General features: G+C 54.7%; 1 protein-coding gene across 2 annotated transcripts in view; it reads left to right on the forward strand.

Annotated features, from left to right (window-relative positions):
• LOC135245778 (UPF0606 protein KIAA1549-like) overlaps nucleotides 1–25357 on the forward strand; it is a 48665-nt gene extending 23308 nt beyond the window's left edge. The window contains exons 2-15 of one of the 2 annotated variants that reach the window (XM_064319046.1): nucleotides 1243–3114; nucleotides 3754–3842; nucleotides 6609–6777; nucleotides 7548–7678; nucleotides 9239–9440; nucleotides 10227–10286; nucleotides 11312–11457; nucleotides 14864–15041; nucleotides 15650–15834; nucleotides 19270–19475; nucleotides 21354–21481; nucleotides 22904–23109; nucleotides 24031–24254; nucleotides 25052–25357. In XM_064319046.1, the coding sequence (XP_064175116.1) occupies nucleotides 1243–3114; nucleotides 3754–3842; nucleotides 6609–6777; nucleotides 7548–7678; nucleotides 9239–9440; nucleotides 10227–10286; nucleotides 11312–11457; nucleotides 14864–15041; nucleotides 15650–15834; nucleotides 19270–19475; nucleotides 21354–21481; nucleotides 22904–23109; nucleotides 24031–24254; nucleotides 25052–25265 (4010 nt within the window). In that variant the 3' untranslated portion in view covers nucleotides 25266–25357. Of the gene's footprint in view, nucleotides 1–1242; nucleotides 3115–3753; nucleotides 3843–6608; nucleotides 6778–7547; nucleotides 7679–9238; nucleotides 9441–10226; nucleotides 10287–11311; nucleotides 11458–14863; nucleotides 15042–15649; nucleotides 15835–19269; nucleotides 19476–21353; nucleotides 21482–22903; nucleotides 23110–24024; nucleotides 24255–25051 lie in introns of both variants that reach the window. The other variant, XM_064319045.1, reaches the window with a different exon arrangement.
• The last annotated feature ends 519 nt before the right edge of the window (nucleotides 25358–25876 follow it).

A 25876-nucleotide genomic window follows, 5' to 3' on the forward strand; every position in this document is an offset into this window, starting at 1 on the left:
GTTTTTTTAAACCGTTTGGTGAAACGGCACGTTAGCAGCACGATAGCGCGGCTAACGCGGGCTAATTAAGAGGCGACAATCTCGGCCAGACGCCCTGGAGGCTTCTAGAAGTAGCTCGCGTGCGGACGAAGGGAGGCTTCGTGCCTGGTTTCCGTTCGACGTCGCTAAAAAACCGCAGAGTAAATATTAACAAGCGCGGCCTAGCGTGCGTGTTTATTCGGTGGTGTAAAGTCGTGCTTGGTTGTGTGTCCCGCGCTTTGTGTTTATTGTATGCGCTGGGGATTCTGGGACAGTTAGGGATATTTGTTCCGTGGAAGGTGCCGGAGGGAGGCCTAGCTGGTCTGGCTGCCTCCCTCAGTTCCGACCTCAAAAACAATCTGTTAGCATGATGCTATTTCGTCGTTGCGCCCGTGACATTTCGGCGTGCACTGCCGTACTGAGAGAGACTGATGCAACATTTCACTGCAGACGAGGAGTCGTCAGGTTGACGGATACGGAGACTCTCTGGGTCGGTACTGTAGGATCAAAGGAAGTGAATGGAGGAGAGAGGATATCATTAATTATTTGGGTGGTTTATGTGTGTGAGTGCGTGAATGCACGCTCGTGTGTGTGTGCCTGTGTGTGTGTGTGTGTGTGTGCCTGTGTGTGTGTGTGTGTGTGTGTGTTATAAAAATGACTTCTTAACATTCTCCCATTATGTCAACCTTTTAATCCGTTTCAACGCGATCGCATGAAGATAAACGCGTGATGGGCGTGTCCGGAACGACGACGACGATGATGATGTTCCTTCCTCCCCCAGCTTCCCGCTCTTCTCTTCATTCTCAGTTGATTTATTTCCCTGCGCTCTGACTTTGGGCGAGCGCTCTCCCCCTCCCCCCCCCCTCCCCCCGGTGCGGAAGGGAAGCGGGCGTGGCCAACCCCCGAGAGCCTCCTCTCGCGCGTCCTCGGCGTCCGATTAAAAACCCGTCCGGCTGCGACGCGCTCAGGTTCTTCCCCCAAACGACCGACGCGCCCCTGCCGCCCCTCCCTTTGCATTTCACGAGGGCGAGGAGAGCGCCGGAAGGGCGTAGAAACCGGCGGTCGGAGGAGGTCCTGAGACGGGCCAATCGTTCGCTGGCGTGAGCGCGGGCTGTTTCTGGTCCGCCGCGGTTTCGTCGTTCAAAGATTTTTCTCGAGGTTCGGTCTTTCTTCCCGCTCGAGGCTTTGGTGATAAATATTTGTTTGCTTTTCCTTTTCCCCCAGACGCGCGTCCTCTGGCTTCGGGCGAGCCTGAGGGGGCTGTCGCCACGGCGCTAAGGACAGAGGCTCCCATTGGCTCGGCACGGGCTGGAGCTTCTGGGCGGGCGGGACTCCCCGCGCAAACAGATCCCCCTTCTTCTTCTTCTTCTTCGCGTCCTCCGCAGCCTGGGTTCGTCGGAAACCGTGGCGACGGCGCCGGCGGTCCCGCGCTTGCCAATCTGGGCCCCTCCGTCCCCTCCGCAGGCCCTCTCCCCACCCCTCCCCTGGGCTCCGCAGGTTCGGAGGGGGGGCCCGGGGGTTCTCCCGAAACCCCCTTGGGACGCACGTGGACCCCGCACCCGAACCCGAGTTCGCCCGCCCCCCGGGACGCCCCGTCGTCCGGTCCGGATTCGGCGGCGGCCGCGGGACGCCCTCCCGACGCGCCCGCGGCTAATTTCGGCACCCCTCCCTCGCGCACCGCCCGCTCGGCGGCCACGCCCCATCCCCCGCTGACCCCCAGCGGCGGCCAGCGCGGCACGGTAACGTCAGCTCCACCCGGAGAAGGCGCCGGAACCGAGGAGAGCGCCGGCCACGCGTTCCCCGGGACAGCGGGAGGGCCCCTTCCCGGCGACGACCCCGCCCTCAGCGACGCCGCTCACGGCATCCACCTGCTCCTGAACCCGCCCGAGGTGCCGGCCCCGAGCCCGGGGCCCTTCGCCGGGCCGCCGCCCCGCGCCACCGGCCGGCCCGCGCCCGGGCCCACCCTGGCCCCCGAGCCGGAGGAGCTCCGCCCGAGCCGCGCCTCGGCGGAGGACGACGACTGGGGCTCCGGCGACTACCTGGAGACCATGTCCTTCCCGGGGGGCCCCGAGGGGGAGGAGTTCCCCCCGGCCACCAGCCTGCCCGCCGACGCCTACGACCAGGAGGACTGGAGCACCGAGGCTTACGACACCTCCTTCCCCACCCGGGCCGTCCCGCCCCTCTCCTCCATGCGCGTCTCCGCCTCCCCCCCCGCCTTCACCGCGGCCTACGGCCGCCCCCCCCCTTCGGTCCCGCCCCGGGGCGGTCCGGACGAGGGCTCGGAGCCGGACTGGCCCGACGCCTACACGGCGGAGCCCACCGAGGTCCTCCTGCCGGACATGAACAGCCTGGAGTACTACACCACGCTGCTGGCCAAGGAGAACGCCAGCGCCGCCCAGCGCAACCTCACGTCCCCCCGGCCCGCCCCGCCCCGGCCGCCGCCGTCGCCGTCGTCGTCCCCGCCGACCCCTCACATCCGGCCCACCGGCTCCCTGGGGCTCGCCCCGCCGACCGCCTCGGCCAACGGCTCCGGTGGGGCGGCCGAGGAGGAGTCCGCCGGGGACGAGTCGGGCTCGGGGTCCCCCGCCAGGCCGGTCCCGAACGGGTCGGAGCCGGCGCTGGAGCCCTCGGTGGCGCCCGCGCCCTCCATGACGCTCTCCGCCTCTCTCTGGGGAGGTCAGGTGTCCGCCGCGCCGACGCCGTCGCCCGGGGAGACCAGCAGCTCCGCCTCCTCCCAGCGGCCGGACGGCGGGTGGATTATCTCCCCCACCTCCGTCGAGACGGCCCTCCGCCCCACGGCGAGCGTCGCCACCCACGCCACGCCGGCGCTGGGGGCCTCCTCCCTGTCCCCCGCCGGCGCCAGCAGCCCTCCACCCCCCCCCGTCGACCAGGGCGCCGCCACGACGGGCGCCGACCGCCGCGGGACCACGGGCAAAAACGGCGAATCGCCCTCCGCCTCGTCTCCCGGCAGAACCACCCCGCTGACGACCACCACCGGCGGGCCTTTAGTTGTGACCCCCAAGGCCCCCCTGTCCTCACCGCCTCGCCAGTACCTCTGCAACGTCACCAAACTCGAGACGTACTCGGTCAAAGTGGGTGAGTCAGTTTTTTTTTTTTTACGGCTACCTCTCACATCGGACGCGTTCATTCCTGTGTGTACATTACATTACATTGCATTACAGGCATTTGGCAGACGCTCTTATCCAGAGCGACGTACAACAAAGTGTAATAACCATAACCAGGAACAAGTATGACGAAAACCCCTTAGAGAGAAGTACCGGTCCAAGTGCAGGGAACAACCGCATAAGTTCAACTTGGAACCTGAAGGTTAAACTGATTAACACTAACACAAACGAGAACGGCAACAACGCAGTCTATGGAAAAAATACAAGTAGTAGTTAGTAGGTAGTAGCTACCTCTCATATTGGACGCGTTTATTCCTGTGTGTGGTCTAACTTTTAGGCGAATGCATTATTGTTTATTGCCAAAGCGAGTGTTTATGGAGCATAATATTTGCAGGAAGGTTGTTTTAGCATTTATGCGATTTAAAACCCCGTGTCAGCTTTTACGCGGCGAGATATTTTTGTGCGTGCTGTGTGTGTTCGTAAGCGACCATTTTGTGAGTCTGTGATATATGACCTCTCGCCGTACGCCGTGCATTCTAAACGTGTTGTAAACATGTTGTAAACGTCTTGTAAACGTCTTGTAAACGTGTTGTAAACGTCTCCCCACCAGACCTTCCCCCGGGGTCCACCGTCGGCTTCGCCAAGGCGCTCATCCGGGAGGTCCTGAAGGGGGAATTCAACCGGTCCGTGGAGCTGCAGGTACGGCTTCCGGGCGGAGCCTCGGAGGTGGAGGCTTCCGCACGCCTGTTCCAAGATGGCCGACCATGTTTTACAGAGCGGGGCAAATTAACATGTGTTTCATTTGTCGAGTGTGTTTCTGTCTGCACTGGTTCACCAGGCGTTGAGTTTCCCATAGCTGTCGATCCAGAAGCCGTGAAAGCTGTCAGTGGCTTTCCTTCACTTAACTCACGGTTTAGCGTAAGTGGTTTTAGCCAGCAATTTCCAAAAATAATGAACAAAATGTTTGCACTTTAAAATAAAGATGCTCGTGTTTATTTTTATACTCTGCTCTACGGGCGAACGTTGGTTGAATCTTTGCCAGTTTTCTTGTAGACTGGGCACGCACTGCACAAAAGCAGGTAATTATTCACAAAGAGTTGGACAGGAATAGCTCTCGTGTGAGTGCCCAGTTTCGCCGTTGCTTAAAATTCAGGGTTTTCTGCCAGACTTCAGAAATGCTGGGCTGGCTTGCTTTGAGGTAATTTACTAGCGTGGCTATGTTCAGAGGCTAGCGTGGCTAGGTTCAGAGGCTACCGTGGCTAGGTTCAGAGGCTGCCGTGGCTAGGTTCAGAGGCTACAGTGGCTAGGTTCAGAAGCTACCATGGCTAGGTTCAGAGGCTACCGTGGCTAGGTTCAGAGGCTACTGTGGCTAGGGTCAGAGGCTAGCGTGGCTAGGTTCAGAGTCTAGCGTGGCTAGGTTCAGAGGCTACCGTGGCTAGGTTCAGAGGCTAGCGTGGCTAGGTTCAGAGGCTAGCGTGGCTAGGTTCAGAGGCTACCGTGGCTAGGTTCAGAGGCTAGCGTGGCTAGGTTCAGAGGCTACCGTGGCTAGGTTCAGAGGCTTGCATGGCTAGGTTCAGAGGCTAGCGTGGCTAGGTTCAGAGGCTAGCGTGGCTAGGTTCAGAGGCTAGCGTGGCGAGTGTGGCTCTGCAGTGTTGAGGATCCTGGTCAACTCAACCCTGGGCGCCCTTACATCGTCACTTTATAATTACGGTACAAACTATCAAATATTGGAGTGGCCAGCCTTTTAATGTGACCATTATCACAGCCCTCGCTGGAAACCAGGACACCATCTTTTGCTGAATAAATTCTCGGAGAGACTTCTGGAAGCCTAGGATCAGCGTGTAACGGCAGGTCGGCGTCTCTGGACAAGCGCAGCGGTCCGAGGCCTGGTTTTTTTGTCTGGAGAGGACAGGGCCGGCGCGGACGGACGACAGCGTCGGCCCGACGACGCTGCGAAGGGCTGAGAGAGCAGGAAGCCCGTCGTCCGAGCCAACTGGCGTTTAGTCATCTAAGTCTATCTAAACTACGGCTGAAATGTCAATTACGTGTGCCTGCCTTTATTTGCTACTGCGGTTAGGAGCGGTTTCAGTTGAGCTTGGCGGGAAAACCGCCTCTTTGTCAGCCTACCCACGACACCACAAGCAAAAATCGCTCGCAAGCTCGTAAACTCGATCTGTGTCGGCTTCGTTCGTTCGCCCTTATCGTGCTTTTCTCGGTCGACGGCAGTTTCTTTGACGTGGCCACGCGTATTTTTTTTTAGCACCTCAGCTCAGAACGTGTACGTTTTTCGAGAGCGCGAGACGGACGGCCGTTCTTTTCGCTAACCGTTGTTAGCATAACACGGCTACGGGCAGCGGGTCCGGGTCGTTCTTGCAGCGCTAACGTTAGCGACATCGCGGCCGTGCTTCGGCGTCGGAGGTAACGCTGCAAATTGTTGTCCGGGGGGGGAAAGTGTCCCTGAGGAGATGTTCTGATATGGGCGTTGTGCACAGTGCACTGGGGCCGCCCTCGCTCACTTGCTGAGGTAAAAGTAGAACGCCCATTCAAAAAATCCCTTTCTCTCCTGCTGGTGTGAAGGAAGGCGATGATGACGCCTTTCTTTTTTTAGACCGGGAGCTTGCTGACACAGTATCTAGAGAAAAGCTGTGTGCTATATTAAATTTTTTTGTTTTTCCACGCACACGTACTGTGGGTTTATTGCAAAAAAAAAAAAAAAGAAAACAATCCCTGTTTTTTTTTTTTAGCCGGCTTGCCCTTTAAAGGTTGCCGCCAGCTTGGCTGATTGAGTGATGCGTGGGGCTGTGCCGTTCGGTCAGCTGACCCTGAGGTCACTCGGCGAGCGACAGACCCGTAGGCCCCGCCCACGGCGGTTCCACCAGAGCTGTCGGTGTGTTTTTCAGGTAACGGTTCGTCGTCATTCGGGGAATTTTTCGAGCGCCCCCCGACGACGGGCGCCCCCCCCCCCCCGTTTGGCGGCCTGGCCGTTAAGAGTGGAGCGCGAGTTAAAGGAACGTAGTTTGTTTTGGCGGGTGAGATTCCGCAGAGCTCGTTATCGCTCGAGCGCGTCGGTTGCGCCGCTTCCTCTGCGTTGTTTTTTTTTTTAAATCAACGCGCCGCTTGTCTCCGGCTGGCTGGTTACGTAAGGCCTCCGGCCCACCCGCGTGTGGGGGGGGGCGTGGGGGGGTCGGTTTACTCGGGCGGGGGGCGGGCGTTTTCCTGTCTGCGTTATCTCCGTCCGTCTCCCAGATAAGCCGGAGCAGGAAGTCGGAAAGCGGCGACCTTCGACCCCCTGGGCTGATGTCTTCGGTCCTTTAATCTGCGTCCCATCTGATGGACAACAAACGAGAAGGGCGGACGTGTCCGACAGGGAGATAAAAAGTGCAGAAAGTGTGTGTGTGTGTGTCTGTGTGTGCGTGTGTGTGTGTATTGTGGCGTGATGTCATGTCATTTTTCTCTCTCCCTCAGGTTCTGAAATCTCCGTCGGACTTTGTCTTCCGCGCGGTGTCGGGTTCCGTGGTCTATACGGCGATCGCGGTCATCAACGCCATCCGCCAGTCCGCCCGGATTTCCTCCGCTGGCCTGGCGGCCATGCCTGTAGTCGCCGTGCCGGACTACAAGTTCCAGGTTCACTCAGGTTGGTTCCCCATGGCAGCCAGCTCTTTTTACCCAGTCTGGGTATTCCAGACTTATATCTTACAAAACATCAGTGAACAGGATCATGAGACAATGTCATTTTTCACTGGTCACTATAAGAGTTAATGTCAACAACCAAAACCTGATTAAACAGTGGTGTTGGGGTCATAACCTGGTATAGCAGCAGTGTTGGGGTCATAACCTGGTATAGCAGTAGTGTTGGGGTCATAACCTGGTATAGCAGCAGTGTTGGGGTCATAACCTGGTAAAGCAGTAGTGTTGGGGTCATAACCTGTATGGGCAGAGAGTTGGGGCTAGGGCTTAGAGCATGGTAAAAGCTGGTGCCGTGTGTTCGTGGTCATACCTGGTAGCAGCAGTGTGGGTCATACGCTGGTTCTGCGCAGTGCTGTGGTATACTGTCAGTTCCCCTGGTGTCTCTCTTGGAGTCCTGTGTAGTCCTGTGTTCCCGCAGTGCGTACTGTTCCTGTTACCCCTGCAGCAGTGCGTGGGCAGTTACCTGGCTCTCTGGGCAGGTGGCATACCTGTTACCATGTGTTTGGGTCATAACTGTAAGCAGTGTTGTGTCATACCTGCGAAGGCGTATAGTTGCGGTCTACCTGCTAAGCGCAGTGTGCGTCTCAGTCCCCTGTGTCTCCCCTGCGCAGTGCGTACTCAGTTCCCCTGTGTCTCCCCTGCGCAGTGCGTACTCAGTTCCCCTGTGTCTCCCCTGCGCAGTGCTGTGCTCAGTGCCCCTGTGTCTCCCCTGCGCAGTGCTGCAGTTCGTGCCCAGCCACGTGGACGTGCGCGTCTGCAGCTTCGGCGAGCGCGTGGAGAGGGGCCTGACCATGGCCTACGCCGAAGTGCGCCGACGCTCCAACGAGTCCACCAACTTCAGCGTGCACGTGAGCGGGGGAGGGGCGGGGGGGAGGGAGGGAGGGAGAGGAGGGAGAGAGAGGGGATGGGAGGGAGGGAGAGAGAAACATGCCTCAAACAGGAAAAAAGAGAGGAGGGAGAGAGAGAGGGAGGAGGGAGGTGGGAGGGAGGGAAGACATGCCTCAAACAGGAAAAAAGAAAGGGGGAGAGAGAGAGGGAGGGAGGGAGGGAGGGAGGGAGGGAGGGAAGACATGCCTCAAACAGGAAAAGAGAGGAGAAGAGAGGGAAGAGGGAGAGATGAAGGAAAAGAGAGAGAGGGGAGAGGGGAGGGTGGAGGGAGGAAGACATGCCTCAAACAGGAAAAAAAGAGAGAGGGAGGGGAAGACGGAGGGAGAGGAGGGGAGGGAGGGAGAGACATGGCTCAAATCAGAGAAAAAGAGAGAGGGAGAGAGAGAGGGAGGGAGAGACATGCCTCAAACCAGAGAAAAAGAGAGAGGGCGTGCCTGAAAGGTTCTCCGTTCATTATCACTCAGAGCGGGAGGGGGGGTGGGGGGGGGTTGGGCGTGCGAGGAGGAGAGGAGGGAGAGAAATCGACAGACAGGCGGGAGGGAGATGGATGGGAGCGGAGACAGAGAGAGGCAGTGAGAGGGAGAGACGGAGGGAGAGAGAGAGAGAGAGCGTGAAAGGAGGAGAGGGAGAAAGAGAGAGAGAGACGCTTTCACGGCTCACACAGAAGCCGTGTGTGTTCCGGCTCCTCGGAGGTAAACAGCTGGGTTGTGGGGAAAAAAAGGAAAGGAAAGGAAAGAAACTTGTCTTTTTTTTAACTCGTCCCGCCCAGCCACGCCAGGGGGAGAAACGACACATTGGTTTACGCCACTGCCCAAATCACTGACAGGGCAAAGGCAGTGAAAAACCTCTGAGATTATTACAGGCGTGCCCAGGAAAGGACTCGATCCTCTTAAAGGCATACTATGCAGGATTCTTTTTTTTTTTTTAGCCTTGCTGTGGTCCTGTTTGAACAATCAAATAAATCTCCTTACATTACATTACATTTATTTGGCAGACGCTTTTATCCAAAGCGACGTACAAAAAGTGAATTTCATGGTCATAGACAACTGCTAAACACAGGTTCAGTGAGGTACAATACTTATTTTGTACAGCTATTTCTAGCCAAGAACACAGTTCGGTTCACACAGTGAACACTATTCAGACCTACTCTGTTTTCAACCTTTACTATATATGTAGTTTTTTTTTTTCGATTGAACGTAGAGTTTAATTGCGAAGACTTCAGGAGCAGTGAGGAAGGCTGAAATCGAGGTGGAAAGGTCTTACTGAGCTTAATTAGGATTGGGAGTCTGTCGCTGCTAGTCTCCGCAGTGTTATCACGTAGGCCTGATTGCATTCGTTAAAGGTGACGGACGTAGCGGATGATATTTCGACGCGCTAGATTCTGTGCCTGCAGCGTTAATGGCGTCACTGTGTCACACCGAGAGGAGGCAGCGGGCCGCGTCGTGGATTTTTTGAGATTTCCGGCCTTCTCCGTTGCCCGTTGTGACCGATGGGGTGGTTTTTTTCCCTCTTCCGGACAGATCTTGAACGTCACGACGAGCGCGCCCAGGGCCCAGCGCCAGCAGAGGGCGCCGGTGGACATCACCTTCGCCGTGCGGGACGGCGGCGGGGGCGGCGGCGGCGACTACCTGAGGGGCTCGGACGTGAGCGCCCACCTGCGGCTGCTCAACATGGTGGAGTTCAGCTTCTACCTGGGCTTCCCCGTGCTGCAGATCGCCGAGCGTGAGTCTGCCCCGCCCACCCCACTGTCGCCGGGCGGAAAACTCCCGGAGCTCCGTTCCAATGCAGAGGTGGACATTTAACAGGATAAGCTTCTCCCTGCTTCAGATTCATTAACCGGCACCCTCATGAACGCGGCCATTGGAGCAGAGGTGGACATTCCCAGGGGTCAGAAAGTAAAAAGTCCAGGCCGTGTATTTCATCCACCCCTGAACTCGGCCAGCCTGATTTAGCTCTACCTCCTGGCTGAGGAACGGTGCTCATCCAGCAAATCCAGGCGGCTGGAACAAAATCCCGGGACGGACTTTTACTTTCTGGACCTGGATTGTCCAACCTCTGGTCCAGTGTCCGCGTTCACGAGGGTGCCGGTGAATGAATCTGAAGCGGGGAGAAGCTTGTCCAGTTAGGGCACCGTTCTAACGTACGATTGGGCGCTTCGGTTCGGCGTCGAATCCGGATTGTGCCCGTGCCGAGCCTGACTGTGCTTGGCAGCCCCGCCCATAACCGCCTGTCGGCCGGAGTGATGGCGTCCCGTTGTGCGCCGGCGACCCCTGCTGGTCGACCGAGCGCCCGCAAGTTAAATCTGTTTAGCGGCTGTTCAGCGTCAGGCGGTTCGGGGGGGGGGGGGAGCGCCGACGCCTGTCTGCGCTGCCGTGACTACGGAGGCTGCGATGAAGAGCGCGAGTGTGACTGGGCGTTCCTTCTCGGAGGGAAAAGGGCAAAACGTGTGCGAGGAGCGGCGTGTTTTTTGGACGGGGGGTATTGATGTTGGCTTCTCTTTCCCTGCAGCGTTCCACTACCCGGAGCTGAATGTGACCCAGCTGCTGAGGTCGTCCTGGGTCAGGACAGGTAGGCTGACTGTGCTGTTCTGTACAGGGTTTAGCTCCGCCCGCTGTCAGGTGCAAAAGTACTTGTAAGCTCAAGCATGTCGGGGTTTGGAAAGAGATGTTTTTTGTTTCTGATTTTTCCCACGATTTGCTGATTATTATCAGTTCTGTGACTCTCTCCCTGTGCTGTGTTAGCTCTTTGACTCTCTCCCTGTGCTGCTAGCTCTGTGACTCTCTCCCTGTGCTGTTAGCTCTGTGACTCTCTCTCCCTGTGCTGTGTTAGCTCTTTGACTCTCTCCCTGTGCTGTTAGCTCTGTGACTCTCTCTCCCTGTGCTGCTAGCTCTGTGACTCTCTCCCTGTGCTGTGTTAGCTCTGTGACTCTCTCCCTGTGCTGTGTTAGCTCTGTGACTCTCTCCCTGTGCTGTGTTAGCTCTGTGACTCTCTCCCTGTGCTGTTAGCTCTGTGACTCTCTCCCTGTGCTGTTAGCTCTGTGACTCTCTCTCCCTGTGCTGTTAGCTCTGTGACACTCTCCCTGTGCTGTGTGGCAGTATTGCTGGGTGTGCTGTGTTAGCTCTGTGACTCTCTCTCCCTGTGCTGTTAGCTCTGTGACTCTCTCCCTGTGCTGTTAGCTCTGTGACTCTCTCCCTGTGCTGTTAGCTCTGTGACTGTCTCCCTGTGCTGTGTGGCAGTATTGCTGGGTGTGCTGTGTTAGCTCTGTGACTCTCTCTCCCTGTGCTGTGTGGCAGTATTGCTGGGTGTGCTGTGTTAGCTCTGTGACTGTCTCCCTGTGCTGTGTGGCAGTATTGCTGGGTGTGCTGTGTTAGCTCTGTGACTCTCTCTCCCTGTGCTGTGGGCGAGCTGGGTTCTGTGTAGCTCTGGACTCTCCTGTGCTGTGGCAGTGATTGCTGGGTGTGCTGTGTTAGCTCTGTGACTCTCTCCCTGTGCTGTGTGGGTGTGCTGTTAGCTCTGTGACTTCTCCCTGTGCTGTGGCTATTGCTGGGTGTGCTGTGTTAGCTCTGTGACTCTCTCCCTGTGCTGTGTGGCAGTATTGCTGGGCGTGCTGGACCAGCGGGTGAACGAGCGCACCTTCCAGGCCAAGATGGAGCGGCGCCTGGCCCAGCTGCTGGGGGAGGTGCTGGGGCTGGCACGGCGCTGGAAGAGGGCCACCAGCGTGGGGAACAACAGTGTGCAGGTAAACTCCCTAACAACAGCGTGCAGGTAAACACCCTAACAACAGCGTGCAGGTAAACACCCTAACAACAGTGCAGGTAAACACCCTAACAACAGTGCAGGTAAACACCCTAACAACAGTGCAGGTAAACACCCTAACAACAGTGCAGGTAAACTCCCTAACAACAGTGCAGGTAAACACCCTAACAACAGCGTGCAGGTAAACACCCTAACAACAGTGCAGGTAAACACCCTAACAACAGTGCCGGTAAACACCCTAACAACAGTGCAGGTAAACACTCTAACAACAGTGTGCAGGTAAACACCCTAACAACAGCGTGCAGGTAAACTCCCTAACAACAGTGCAGGTAAACACCCTAACAACAGCGTGCAGGTAAACACCCTAACAACAGTGCAGGTAAACACCCTAACAACAGCGTGCAGGTAAACACCCTAACAACAGTGTGCAGGTAAACACCCTAACAACAGTGCAGGTAAACACCCTAACAACAGCGTGCAGGTAAACACCCTAACAACAGTGCAGGTAAACACCCTAACAACAGCGTTCAGATAAACATCCTAACAACAGCGTGCAGGTAAACACCCTAACAACAGTGTGCAGGTAAACACCCTAACAACAGCGTGCAGGTAAACACCCTAACAACAGCGTGCAGGTAAACACCCTAACAACAGCGTGCAGGTAAACACCCTAACAACAGCGTGCAGGTAAACACCCTAACAACAGCGTGCAGGTAAACACCCTAACAACAGTGCAGGTAAACTCCCTAACAACAGCGTGCAGGTAAACACCCTAACAACAGCGTGCAGGTAAACACCCTAACAACAGTGTGCAGGTAAACACCCTAACAACAGTGTGCAGGTAAACACCCTAACAACAGTGTGCAGGTAAACACCCTAACAACAGTGTGCAGGTAAACACCCTAACAACAGTGTGCAGGTAAACACCCTAACAACAGTGCAGGTAAACACCCTAACAACAGTGTGCATGTAAACACCCTAACAACAGTGTGCAGGTAAACACCCTAACAACAGTGCAGGTAAACACCCTAACAACAGTGTGCATGTAAACACCCTAACAACAGTGTGCAGGTAAAGATACTGACTGATCATTTGAACTTCAGTAAACTGGGATTTGTACTGTATCCAAACCCGACTACAGATAGCCGTTGTTTATTTACCCCAGGTATAGCTAGTTGTTTTGATTTGCAGAATCAGTATGCACTCGCAAAGAGGAAAATATCTCTTGCCTGCCCTGCCAAAAACAAGAAATAGGGCACTGGCACACAGCGCCACCTATAGGGCAGTCTGAGGGGAGTATGACTGCCATGAAACGGTCTTGGAACTTGCAGCTGTTGTCGTAGTAATGGCAGGACTATGAGTAGTTTATCAGCAAATGGATACAGTAGTGTTAGCAGCTCTTAATATGAGTTGTATGTGTAGCTATTGGTGATGTGAGAGTATCTGTAATCAGTAGTAGTTTCATCTTTAACGGGTTTGATAGGCTGAGAGGCCAGCGACAGAAGCTCTTTGTGCTCTGCATTAGCTTTCCAGGGAAGGCACCGGCCGGGGGGTGCGGAGACCCATTTAGGATGCGGGCCGCCTTCGCTTCCTGTCTCCCCATTGGCCCGCCAAGCGGGCGCTTTCTCTCACCAACTCGCTTCCCTCCGCACCTGCTCGCCCCCCCCACCCCCCACCCCCCCCACCCCTTCCCGAAACCGTCCGAGGCCAAGGACAGGGTATCCATGACAACGCGACCCGTGCAACCCAGTGCCCAAGTCGCTCCGAAACCCAGTTTCGCCCCCCCCCCCTCCCTCCCCCCTCAACACGAGCACAAGTAATGATAGCGGATCAATTATTAAACGCTATCCGCCGCCAGCCCTGAGTCATTATGAGGAAGCTAGGCTACTCCGGCTGCGGGCGGAGAGGGTTTATTAGAGGGGGGCCCGCTGGCGCTGGCGGCGCTAAGAGGTTGCGGGTGATAAAACACCGGCTCTTGTTTCGAATAGCGTCTCTCTCCTCCCGGGCTCCGTGGGTAAAATTCTGTTTGCAGATCATTGCGAAGCCCTTATGGTTAGCCTCCATTCAGTTCTGCTATCCAGCGATCCGTCCCTAAATCGCATGCTGAAGTAAAAGGGAGATCTTTCATTTTTATGATTTCTCGTTTTGCTCGAGCGGTTTTGGCTTCCGCAAAAGTAAAGGTTACGGCGATGAAGTCTCGTTTTGCTTTTTTTACTGACTTTGTTGTTTGTTGGACGTGGGGGGGAGCAAGCGAAACGGGGGGTTCCTCAGTCTCTGGTTGGTTGAGCGAGCGTCGCGTCCCCCCCCGCGCCCGAGTCACGATTTCACCCCGGTAGCTGTGACTCGGGGGGGTGTCCCGCTGAGGGCCTTGCACCGGCTGGTTTTAGGGTTTAGGCCCTCCCCGGTCTCGCCACTGTACTGTGCTGTCCAGTCCAGATGAGAGGGCCTGTGCTTTGTCCTATGGGACAGTGTGCCCAGACAGCTGTGTGGGCGACATAGCTCAGGAGGTAAGAGCGGTTGTCTGGCAGTCGGAGGGTTGCCGGTTCAAACCCCGCCCTGGGCGTGTCGAAGTGTCCTTGAGCAAGACACCTGACCCCTAACCCCTAACTGCTCTGGCAAATGAGAGGCATCAATTGTAAAGCGCTTTGGATAAAAGCGCTATATAAATGCAGTCCATTTACCATTTACCATCTGTGTGCTGTGCTTTATATGTATCTGTGTGGGTGTGTTTCTGTGTGTCTGTGCGCATGCAAATATATGTGTGTGTTTTCCCCTTGGCCAGGACGTTTAGTAGTTGAGTAGGACATTGAGTACCTGCTAAGTTCTAAGGTTACATTTTAAACGGCCTTTGTTGCGTGTTTTAGCTGTAGGCTCTAATAAATAGTTAACGGTTGTGTGTGCGTTTGACTGTGTGTGTGCGGGTGTGTTTGTGTGTGTGTGTATGTGAGTGTATGTGTGTGTGTCTGTGTGTGTGTCTGTGTGCGTGTGTGTGTGTGTGTGCGTGTGTGTGTGCGTGTGTGTGTGTATGTGAGTGTATGTGTGTGTGTCTGTGTGTGTGTCTGTGTGCGTGTGTGTGTGTGTGTGCGTGTGTGTGTGCGTGTGTGTGGATTTGTGTGTGTGTATGTGTGTGTGTGTGTGTGTGTGGATTTGTGTGTGTGTATGTGGATTTGTGTGTGTGTCTGTGTGTGTCTGTGTGTGTGTGTGTGTGTGGATTTGTGTGTGTATGTGTGTGTGTGTGTGTGTGTGTGTGTGTGTGTGTGGATTTGTGTGTGTGTATGTGGATTTGTGTGTGTGTGTGTGTGTGTGTGTGGATTTGTCTGTGTGTGTGTGTATGTGTGTCCGAGCCCAGCATTAATTCAGTGCTACCCCCCCCTCCCTCACCCCCCCAGATTGTGCGGACGTCCCGGCTGGAGGGCCCGGACTACCCCCTGGAGATGGTGTACTTCGTGGAGGGTCCGGGCGGGGAGAGGGTCCCGGCCGTCGCCACCTCCGCCATGCTCAACCAGCTGGACGTGCAGAGGGCCGCCATCGTCCTGGGCTACCGCGTGCAGGGCGTGCTGGCGCAGCGTGAGTGCCCCCTGCAGGCCGCTCGTAAACACCGCACCCGCCAGTCACAGTAATCTGCCCCCCTCCGGGAAAACCTGTGCATTTCGACAGTAGCTTTTATACTAATTAGCTTCCCGTGTGACTTGTTATTAAGTTCCCTGGTGAAATTACAAACGGTTGAGGGAGGGAGGGAGGGAGGTGCGAGGGCAGAGCAGCGTAGTGCAACGGTTTGGGAACGGGTCTCGTAACCTGAAGGTTGTTGGTTTGAGTCCCTCGTGGCACATTGCCGTTGTACCCTTGGGCCAGGGTACTGAACCGGAATATCTTCCGTAAGAATCTCTGTGTGTTTAATTTCATTGTCAGTCGCTCTGGATAAGATGGCTGAATGTAATGTGTTTTAAACCTCTAGTGAAATGATGTTATAGCATGTGATGGATCCCTAAGACAGAATTAGTTTTATTAAAGCCACACCTCTGCTGTGTAAGAGCAGAGCTGCTATAGGCCCCAGGGTCTCATCGGTGGATGGGGGCGGGGTTGATGAAACAGCAGCTCAGTGCTGCATTGAGAGTCGACAGGAAGGGGAGGGGTTTGACCGTGGGCGTGGTCTCTCTCCTCCCCCCCACCCACAGCCGTGGAGAAGCTGGCCGCCCCTCCCTCCGAGACCCAGAGCAACAACATGTGGATCATCGTGGGCGTGGTCGTGCCCGTGCTGGTGGTGGTCGTCATCATCATCATCCTCTACTGGAAGATGTGCCGCACGGACAAGCTGGAGTTCCAGCCGGACGCCATGGCGACCGTTCAGCAGAGGCAGAAGGTGAGGGGGGGGAGGGGTCAGCCCCGCGCAGATTCCAAAGGGGCGGGTCTACCGGCCAAGCTACCTTTAGCCAACAACTGCCAACTGCTGACGCAGCACTTTTGGGACAGTTAGTCGTAGTTTCGCTGCGTAGGTGTAGTAGATAGCTGTTCGACAGTAGATATGGGAGTTTTTGTGCGATTTTATTACGCATGTATCTTGTAACAAAGTGGATTTTAGTGTATTCCTGCCCATCTGACGCCTTCGCTCGAACCCGGCGAATATGTGTGCGTGCCCTCCTGCGGCTCGTTTTGGCATGAAGGGAAAGCCCTTCCTGTGGAGCTCCACGCTGATGATCCACACCGTGGGAGAGACGCCCCGATCCGGCTCCATCACAGCTCTTACAACCCCCCCCCCCCAGGACCCCCATGGCGCATCTGCATAATGAGCACAGCCGTTGCTGCTAGGCCGCCGCTAGGCCCTGCTCTGCCTGTCACAGGAGCCGCTATTCTGCTCAGGTCCCCCGTTCATCTGCATTGCCCCGCCCCCCACATCTTAGTCCCGCCCACTTGCCCTTGCGAGTCTCTCCAGTGAACACGTCTCCCCCCCGGTTTCTGTTCAGCCCGCCACAATCCTGCTGGAGCCAATACCGCTTGCTCAGGGCAGGGAGGCCGCTGCACTCTGTGAGGAAGAGCAGGAGGAGGAGGAGGAGGAGGAGGGGGATGAGGAGGAGGAAGAGAAGGTAGAGCGTAGACTAAAAGATCCCAGGAGACTCAGAATAGATTCGGACGGTCTGTGTTTGGTGTTCGAAGTTGTAGATGAGGGATTGGCTGTAGATGAGTCTGGTCTGTAGCTCTTGTTCAGAGGTTCTGATTTCAGGATTAAATGCATTCAGACTGTGTGACTGAAAAATCTTGGCTGATATCTGTTTCTAAATGCTAATTTGTTAGCGATTTGCGTTCAGACATTTCTGTGGAAAAGTGTTCATTTTAATTTCATTTGACAAATTAATTTTAAATTGTACTGTAACCAGTTGTATGCAGTTGTAGCAATGTAAATTACTAGAAATTCATTTTCAGTGCTCACCAGTACAAGTGCTGGTCCAGCGTTTGGCTCTTTACGACAGACACCGAAATCAGAATCTCTGGAAACGGCTCCCCTGTCAAAGCTCTAGCTGTCCTAAAACGATGTGGTGCGAATAGGAGCGTGTTGCGGTTAGATTGTACACCCCCCCCTCTCCCTTCCTGTGCCCCCAGGCCCTTGATACGAGCTCCGCTTCTCTAAGCGCGGACAGAGAGAAACGCAGATTTACTCGGGTGGTTTGGGTCCCCGGAGGCCTGGCCGGACTTTGTAATGCAGTTTCCTAAAAAATCAATGCGTTACGAAGAAACTGCGCAATGAAAGAAGGGAACGGAGGTTTCCATAAATGGAAAAAGGAAGCAAGGAACAGAACCAGAGCGAGCCCGATTGGTCAGCAGCAAAAAGCGACATAGCTCAGGAGGTATGACCGATTGTCTGGCAGTCGGAGGGTTGCCGGTTCAAACCCCGCCCTGGGCATGTCGAAGTGTCCTTGAGCAAGACACCTAACCCCTAACCCCTAACTGCTCTGGCGAATGAGAGGCATCAATTGTAAAGCGCTTTGGATAAAAGTGCTATATAAATGCAGTCCATTTACGATTTTACCTTTACGACCCCTTGTGTGCCAAGATCACAATGCCGCATTCGACCAATCAATTCGACCGACCGAGTCAATCGACCAATCAATCGATCGACCGATCAGATTACGCCGAAGCATACCATTTATAACACAGGAATTTTTAAATAAAAAAAATGGGCCCAGAACGTTCTTTTCTAGGTCCGCAGATCTTCTGCTGTACAGTATATACAGGGTCTGCGGCACGCGGCAGTGAGCCCAGTCGAGTAATTAATGGCTCGTTAGTAAGCACAAATTACTTTTGGGTCTGGCGCCTCAACGCCAAGGTCATCGCACGCTGAACAAATTAGTTTGCAGCAGTGGATTTGCACATTTCCCTTGCACAACAAGCGGTGATTATGGGGAAACGTGTGGCTGCGATATAAAACTAAAAAATATTGTTCTAGCCCTTTTGGAAATGGAATATACTACAGTCTAGTGAAATAAAGTATACTGTCAATATCAGAAGAGATGTCTCGGCACTTCATAACGTGTGAGCAAATGTACAAATGATTGCCGATTTCAGTTATTGCAGTATTTCTGGAAATACGTTGTCGTGAAATCCATTTGTATTTGTGCTTCCTGCATATCCGCAGTATGTAATACGTTGCTAATGCCATTTGCGTTAGGGAGGGGCCAGACAGCCTGGCAGCTTTTTGATTGGTTGAACGGCTGCTAGGGGAGACTGGGTGAGGGCAGTAGGGGGCTCGGCCTGGCCTGTATCTCTCTGGTCTGATACCCCTCCTCTCTCCTGTGGCTGTGTACGGCAGAATGGGATCTGGTGGATCGCTGGTGTTTTCCGTTTTTACTCCTCTGTCGTTCCGTTTCTTTCTCCACCTTCCCCCCTCTCCTCCGCCGATCGCCCTCCCTTTTCCTCCCACCCACCCTCCTGCCTCCTTTTCACGACGTGTCTTTGCCTCTTCTTTCCTCCCCTCTTCCTTCTCCTGTCTCCTCTCTTCTCTCATCTTCTCTCTTTCCTTTCTCTTGTCCTCTGTTCCCCTTTCATTCTCTCTCCTCTCGTTCTTTTTTCTGTCATCTCTTCTCCACCTCTCCCCTATGGTTCTCGTCCTCTCCCTGTCCTCCTCTCCTCCCTTTCTTCCCCCTCCCTCTTCTCTGTGTCCTCTTTTTCTCCTCTTCCTCCTTCTCCGTCCTCTCCTCTCTCCTCTCTTCTCCACCTCTCCCCTATGGTCTCTCCTCCTCTCCTGTCTCCCTCCTCTCCTCCTCTCTCTCCTGCCTTCCTCTCTGCTCGCTCTCCTCTCCACCTCTCCCTATGTCTCTCCCTCTCCTCTCCTCCTCTTTCCTCTCCCCTGTCCTTCTCCCCTCTCCTCTCCTCCTCTTTCCTCTCCCCTGTCCTTCTCCCCTCTCCTCTCCTCCTCTTTCCTCTCCCCTGTCCTTCTCCCCTCTCCTCTCCTCCTCTTTCCTCTCCCGTCCTTCTCCCTCTCTCTCCCCTCTTCTCTCCCTGTCCTTCTCTCCTTCCTCCTCTCCTCTCCTGTCCTTCTCCCTCTCCTCCTTTTTCCTCTCCCCTGTCCTTCTCCCTCTCTCCTTCCTCTCCCTGTCCTTCTCCCTGCTCCTCTCTCCCCTGTCCTCCTCTCCTCTCTCTCTTCCCTCCCCTGTCCTCTCCCCTCTCCCCCTCTTCTCTCCCTGTCCTTCTCCTTCTCCTCTCCCTCCCTGTCCTTCTCCCCTCTCCTCCTCTTTCCTCTCCCCTGTCCTTCTCCCCTCTCCTCCTCTCCTCCTCTCCTCCTCTCTCTCCTTCTGTCCCATAGCTCCAGGCCCCCAGTGTGAAAGGCTTTGACTTTGCCAAGCTGCACCTGGGCCAGCACAGCAAAGACGACATCATGGTGATCCAGGAGCCCGCCCCCCTCCCGGCGCCCGTCAAGGAGGTGACGCCGTCGGAGAACGGGGACGTGCCCACCCCCAAATCCAAGACCTCCTCCACCAAGGCGTCCCGGGCAGCACGCCGCAGAGGGAGGTCAGTTCTTCCAAAAAAATCTGATGGGAGGGGGGGGGGGGGGAACCAGGTTTTCGAAACCTCTCACCCGAACCCGTCTTCTCTGTAACCTTGGCTCTCTCATACAACATGTTCAGATGGATACACTGGACATCAGGCAGCCATTAAGAACTGGCGAAACAACCTATTTTGTTTTTTCCCTTATTATAATTTTATTGGTGTAAAGTGTAGAGTTACAATACAATACAATACAATATACTTTATTGTCCCTGTGGGGAAATTTATCTTGGACTCAAGTGCTGCACACATATAGCTGCTCAAATGCTGCACACATTGAAAACAAATTGTGTGGCCTCCTAGTTCTCCATATTAAAGTAAGCTAGTAAGCAAGCAAATGACTCATTTAACAAGTTTTATGAAGGCCCAGAGCTTTTATACAGATAGTAATTGTGTCAAAAGAATCGCCATAATACTTACACAAGCTACCAAGTCTTTAACAAAAGAGCTGATTTGTTTTTAATGGCTGGGAACGGAAACATAAAAAGCGAACGTAAAAATGTCCGTCTCCAGCAATAGCTAAGGAGCGAAAATGAATCACCGTGGTAACGGGCGAAGTGTTTGTCAACGTTCCGCTCTGTGTGCGTGGCTGATGTGCGGTCTCCAGATAGCCAGACGCCGTGGAACGCCCCGTTTGGGTGGAGCAGCTGCAAGTCGCTCGCGGACGTCTGTCGAACGCGTGAATGGAAGCGAGAAAAAGAAAAGCCCTTAAATATTCCTCCTAAAAAAAACGAAAACGGGCTAAATGACATCACAGTTCTTAACATGTCGACCTCGCAGCAAGAAGGTCGTGGGTTCAAATTTCGAGTTGGACCTTTCTGTGTGGAGTTTGCATGTTCTCCCCATGTCCGCGTGGGTTTCCTCCGGGTACTCCGGTTTCCTCCCACAGTCCAAAGACACGCAGGTAGGCTAATTGGAGACTCCAAATTGCCCATAGGTATGAAGTGTGTGAGTGAATGGTGTGTGTGCCCTGCGATGGATCGGCGGCCTGTCCAGGGTGTAATCCTGCCTCTCGCCCAATGCATGCTGGGATAGGCTCCAGCACCCACCCCCCCCGCCCCCCACCCCCCGCGACCCTGCCCAGGATAAGCGGGTACAGATAATGGATGGACGGCTAGTTCTTAACGATGACCTAATTCGGTGGTATCGAGTTGCGCGGGCTTCCTCCCTTCTCTGTACAGTTAACCTACCGAACTGTGAAATGTTAAAATGTCATGTGCCATGTATCGCTTGCAGTACGTGCAGGTGTATTCTCCCCCTGTTTGTGTTGACTGTGGACTGTAGACAGGCAATGTCCTCATTTAAGGGCAACAAATTCAATCTGCAACTATATAAAAAGACCTTGTACTGTCACTTGATTCTTGAATGTTGTGTGTGCATTTAGTAATAAGACAGACCTGTACTTACTGAACACAGGAGAACAGGAGCTCTGCCACAACATTGTCCTGTTTGTTCTGTATATTCAGTTAATAGTCACTTCTGATTGCCCACACCTCAAATCTGAATATCATGTTAGTTTCCGCAAAATGCACAATCTTCCGCAAGAGCAAGACCAAATCTGGGTCTAGTGTATACATTTCTTACAAGATATAAACACTAATTTAAAATCTCAGCCGATTAAAAAAAGCTTACTACCATGGTATTTGTTTTTCTTAGATTTTGTATGTAGTTTAAAGGATGATTTTAATAGCACAAGGACAAAAAGGTGTTACAGATGCATGTATTTTGGTGTTGTGAGAGGCTAACTGTCGCCGTGGAAACAGGAGGCCGCGCGCTCCGGTTTGGGGTTTGGGGTTCGCGGTGGCGGCGCGTGGTGAACCCCCCGTTTCTCCCCTGTGGCAGGATCTCCCCGTCGGACGGCGACTCCTTGGCGAGCGACCCTTCCAGCGGGAGGGAGTCGACCGAGGAGAACCTGAGAGCGCCCGCCCCGCCCGGCGAGGGGAAGCAGGCCCGCAAAAACGCCAAGAACGGCAAGAAGCGCCCCCCGCCCCGAAACGCACGCACGCATGCACGCCCACCCGAACCTCGCCGGGCCCAGAGCCTTTCTGTTTCTGTCCCCTTTCACCGTCCTCTTCCTCCTCCCGCATTCGAGTGGCTGCGCTCTAGTTGTAACTGCCAAAAGCCTGGCGCGTGGTCGGAAGCTAGCGCTAGCCTGGCGCGCGGTCGGAAGCTAGCGCTAGCCTGGCGCGCGGTGGGAAGCTAGCGCTAGCCTGGCGCGCGGTGGGAAGCTAGCGCTAGCCTGGCGCGCGGTGGGAAGCTAGCGCTAGCCTGGCGCGCGGTGGGAAGCTAGCGCTAGCCTGGCGCGCGGTCGGAAGCTAGCGCTAGCCTGGCGCGCGGTCAGAAGCTAGCGCTAGCGCCGAAAGCTACTGCAGCTAATGGGAAAAAGCCCTGTGGGCCGCCCCGGGCGGTGGCGCTATGGCTAACGTGCGGTGAATGTGCTTAGCATCCAATGTGTACTGAATTTGCAGTGAAGGATGATGTGCTTTGCTACAACGTGGACGTTCCTGGATCGAATTCCCGTAGAAATTCCCTTGTCTTTTCCCCCCCCCACCTCTGAAAACTTCTTGTTCTTCTGTCTTCTTCTCTTTTATTGTGGCCTTCAGGGAAGAATAAAATTGGTAAGAGTTCATTTTTGTTTTTTTTTTTAAAGTTTCGACGACCGCAGGACGTCGTTGCTGGAGCAGCGAAGCAGGTGGAATAGTACAGATCTCAAGCGCTGGTTTAGCGCTAACGTGCTAATCTTAGCTTTTGTCCACCTGCTCCTCCCACAGTCCAGTTCTACTTTATTTCTTAAAAACATACAAATTAAAAGCGTGTTTTCGTTGGAATTCTGACTTTTCATAGTTTTCGTTGTAAAATGCGTGTCCAGGGCATGATTGATCAAAATAGTACCATGCCAGTTATAATTCCTGCCCTGGTATCAGACTGCAATCAAATTTTTCGTCCTTATAACCACAGTTAAATGTGAGCATTTGTGTTTTTTCTTCTCAAATCGTAGACGAAGTGGACTTAGTAACACATAATTTATTTGTAAACGTGAATTAAAACCAGGTGCTAATCTTGCTAGTGTGTCAGAAAACAACTGCTCTCATGCGCCATCTGGTGGGTAACAGGCAGTAAGACAACTTCAAGGGTCAGACAGAACGTGTCCGTGCCTGAGGGCAAATCGTCTGAACGCGCTTTAGGGCTAGCTCGATGAGCTTAGCCTAGCTAAGCCGCTTGCTGTAGTTTAGCACGTTATTTGTCCCATTTAGGTGCGTCACTCATTCAGAAATGTCATTCATTAGTCCTTGCTTTCACTCTCTCTGTTTCTGTGGCTCGGAATACGGGGCGGTTCGAACGTACCGACCCCGTCCCTAACCCTTCTGCCCCCCCTGCCCGTCCCCCCCCAGGACCCCCGCCGGCGAACGGGGCGGACGAGCAGCTCTCCTCCGCCTCCATCTTCGAGCACGTGGACCGGATGACGCGCTCGGGCGACGGCACGCGCCGCGCGGCCAACAAGATCCAGCTGATCGCCATGCAGCCCATGCCGGCGCCGCCGCAGCACAGCCCCGCCGTCACCGAGCGGGTGTCCGAGAGCGCCAAGATCAACAAGGAGGTGAGGCCACCCCCAGCCCACACCTCATTCCATTGCTCCCGGATCCTCCTGAGTCTCAATTCGGTAATCACGGTTCAGAATAGGTGTAAATGATAAACCTCAGGACTCGTAACATCTGCATGGCGATGGTTGGGCATCCCTGGCTTAATAATACTGGAGACGTGACCCGCACCCCCCCTTGTCTCACCGCCTCGTGGCGGAGGACAGGGAACGGCGGAGCGTGCCGTCGGTCCCGGCGTCCCCAAACGCCAGCGGTTCCCTATTTTCCGATTTTCCCTATTCACTCTCTATCAGGTTGTCTTCTCGTCCATATCAGTGCGACTGCTGGCAGTATTTCAGATGATCGAGCAAACCGCATCAATGTGGGCAATGCCGGGTCATACATTCCCGATGAACGACATCATATTTGGCACCTCAACACACCCGACCATGATCTACAGAATGTTCAACATGTATGTAGAACCACTCAACGTCCTGGACACGTCCTGGCTTTCACTCAACCCTAACTAAGCCACACCTCATTCAACAGCTAGAGCAAGGCTGCTCAACCCTGTTCCTGGAGATCTACCGTCCTGTAGGTTTTCACTCCAACCCTAACGAAGCCACACCTCATTCAGCAGCTACAGATCTCACTGAGCTGCTAATTAGTAGAATCAGGTGTGGCAAATCAGAGTTGAAATGAAAACCTTCAGGATGATAAATCTCCATGAGCAGGGTTGGGCAGCCCTGGCGTAAATAATGATGAGCGTGATGCCGCCCCCCCCCCGGCCTTCGGCAGGCGGGAGGGCAGTTTGGGCGGGGCGGTGCGGGGCCGTCCCGGGCCCGCGTCCGTCTCACCGCAGCGACGCGGTCTCTCTCTCTCTCTCTCTCTCTCTCTCTCTCCCTCTCTCCCTCTCTCTTTCTCCCCGCTCCAAGATCCAGGTGGCGCTGCGGCACAAGTCGGAGATCGAGCACCACCGCAACAAGATCCGGCTGCGGGCCAAGCGCCGGGGCCACTACGACTTCCCCGCCATGGACGACATCATGGACTCCTTCGGCGACCTCAAGGACCCCGAGCAGATCTACCAGAAGGCCCAGATGCAGATCGACAAGATCCTGGACCCGGACGCCCACGTGCCCTCCATCTTCATGGAGCCTCGCAAGAGGTCGGGTTCGAATCTTCGCCTGGGGGGGGGTGGGTTGTTCCAGTGCGTGGCCTTTTCAATTTTGGTTTACTTTAGCAGGCCCTAGTGACAGCCTCAGCAGTGGTCCGGTACGTGTAGCTGACAGTTGGCACTGACCTCCACCTTTTTTGCATTTTTTTAAACGCCACGTCGTTTGTAGGCCCAAATCAAAGGCCTTGGCGGGGCCGCTTTTGGCCCCCGGGGGGCCACGTTCGATCGTGGGACCCCCCTGTTGTTGACCTTGCGAACAGGTACCTTTTTAGCCCCGTTTAGAAAATCGTCCGGTTTACAGTTGCTTATCCTGAAAAAGAACGATTTTCATTTCGAATGCGAATGATAGTAGCCCTTTTCGGGATGTGCGTTAGCGTCAGTTTGACGGCGTTCCCAGCCCTTAACGAGGCTTAATGTTAATCCCTATCTTTAAAACAAAAAACCTCTAGGAGGCTGTGAATTTTCTGGAACTTTGGTCTGGATGCGGTTCTGTGCGCCAGCTGAGAGTTCTCCCACCGTTTCGCAAGTTACAGTCGTCCGGCGGACGAAGACGGCGGTTTAACTCGGTTTACTTGACGCTTTTATGCCGGCGTTTTGGTATCGATAATTGTTTGGGCGAGACATCGAGACTGAAGGGACTCTTTGTAAGACAGTGATGCGGAACGTCAATAAAAAGTGCTTTAGTCGAGGGTTGGGAGCAGCGTGGCGATGCAGAATGTGAGTATGAAGTGATTTAGTCGGGGGTTGGGAGCAGCGTGGTGACGCGGATGGTTTTGGGGGTCCCTCAGCGCCAGGGGGAGGCGGTCCCCCAAGCAGAGGAAGAAGCCGCAGGTGAACGGCACGGCGGTGGAGGACAAGGACCGGCTCATCACCACCGACAGCGACGGCACCTACAGGAAGTACCCCGGAGTCAACAACGTGGCCTACGTGGTGGGTGGGCCCGCGCATGCGTCTAAATACAGCCGGCGCATGCGTCTAAATACAGCCGGCGCATGCGTCTAAATACAGCCGGCGCATGCGTCTAAATACAGCCGGCGCATGCGTCTAAATACAGCCGGCGCATGCGTCTAAATACAGCCAGCGCATGCGTCTAAATACAGCCGGCGCATGCTCTAAATACAGCCGGCGCATGCTCTAAATAATGCGCATGGTCTAAATACAGCCGCGATGCATCTAAATACAGTCGGCGTATGCGTATAAATACAGCCGCGCATGCTCTAAATACAGCCGGCGCATGCGTATAAATACAGCCAGCGCATGCGTCTAAATACAGCCAGCGCATGCGTCTAAATACAGCCGGCGCATGCGTCTAAATACAGCCGGCGCATGCGTCTAAATACAGTCAGCGCATGCGTCTAAATACAGTCGGCGTATGCGTATAAATACAGCCGGCGCATGCGTCTAAATACAGCCGGCGCATGCGTCTAAATACAGTCAGCGTATGCGTCTAAGTACAGCCGGCGCATGCGTCTAAATACAGCCGGCGCATGCGTCTAAATACAGCCAGCGTATGCGTCTAAGTACAGCCGGCGCATGCGTCTAAATACATCAGCGTATGCGTCTAAATACAGCCGGCGCATGCGTCTAAATACAGCCGGCGCATGCATCTAAAT

The sequence above is a fragment of the Anguilla rostrata genome, chromosome 19, assembly GCF_018555375.3.
Source record: "Anguilla rostrata isolate EN2019 chromosome 19, ASM1855537v3, whole genome shotgun sequence".
Taxonomy (NCBI): Eukaryota; Metazoa; Chordata; class Actinopteri; order Anguilliformes; family Anguillidae; genus Anguilla; species Anguilla rostrata.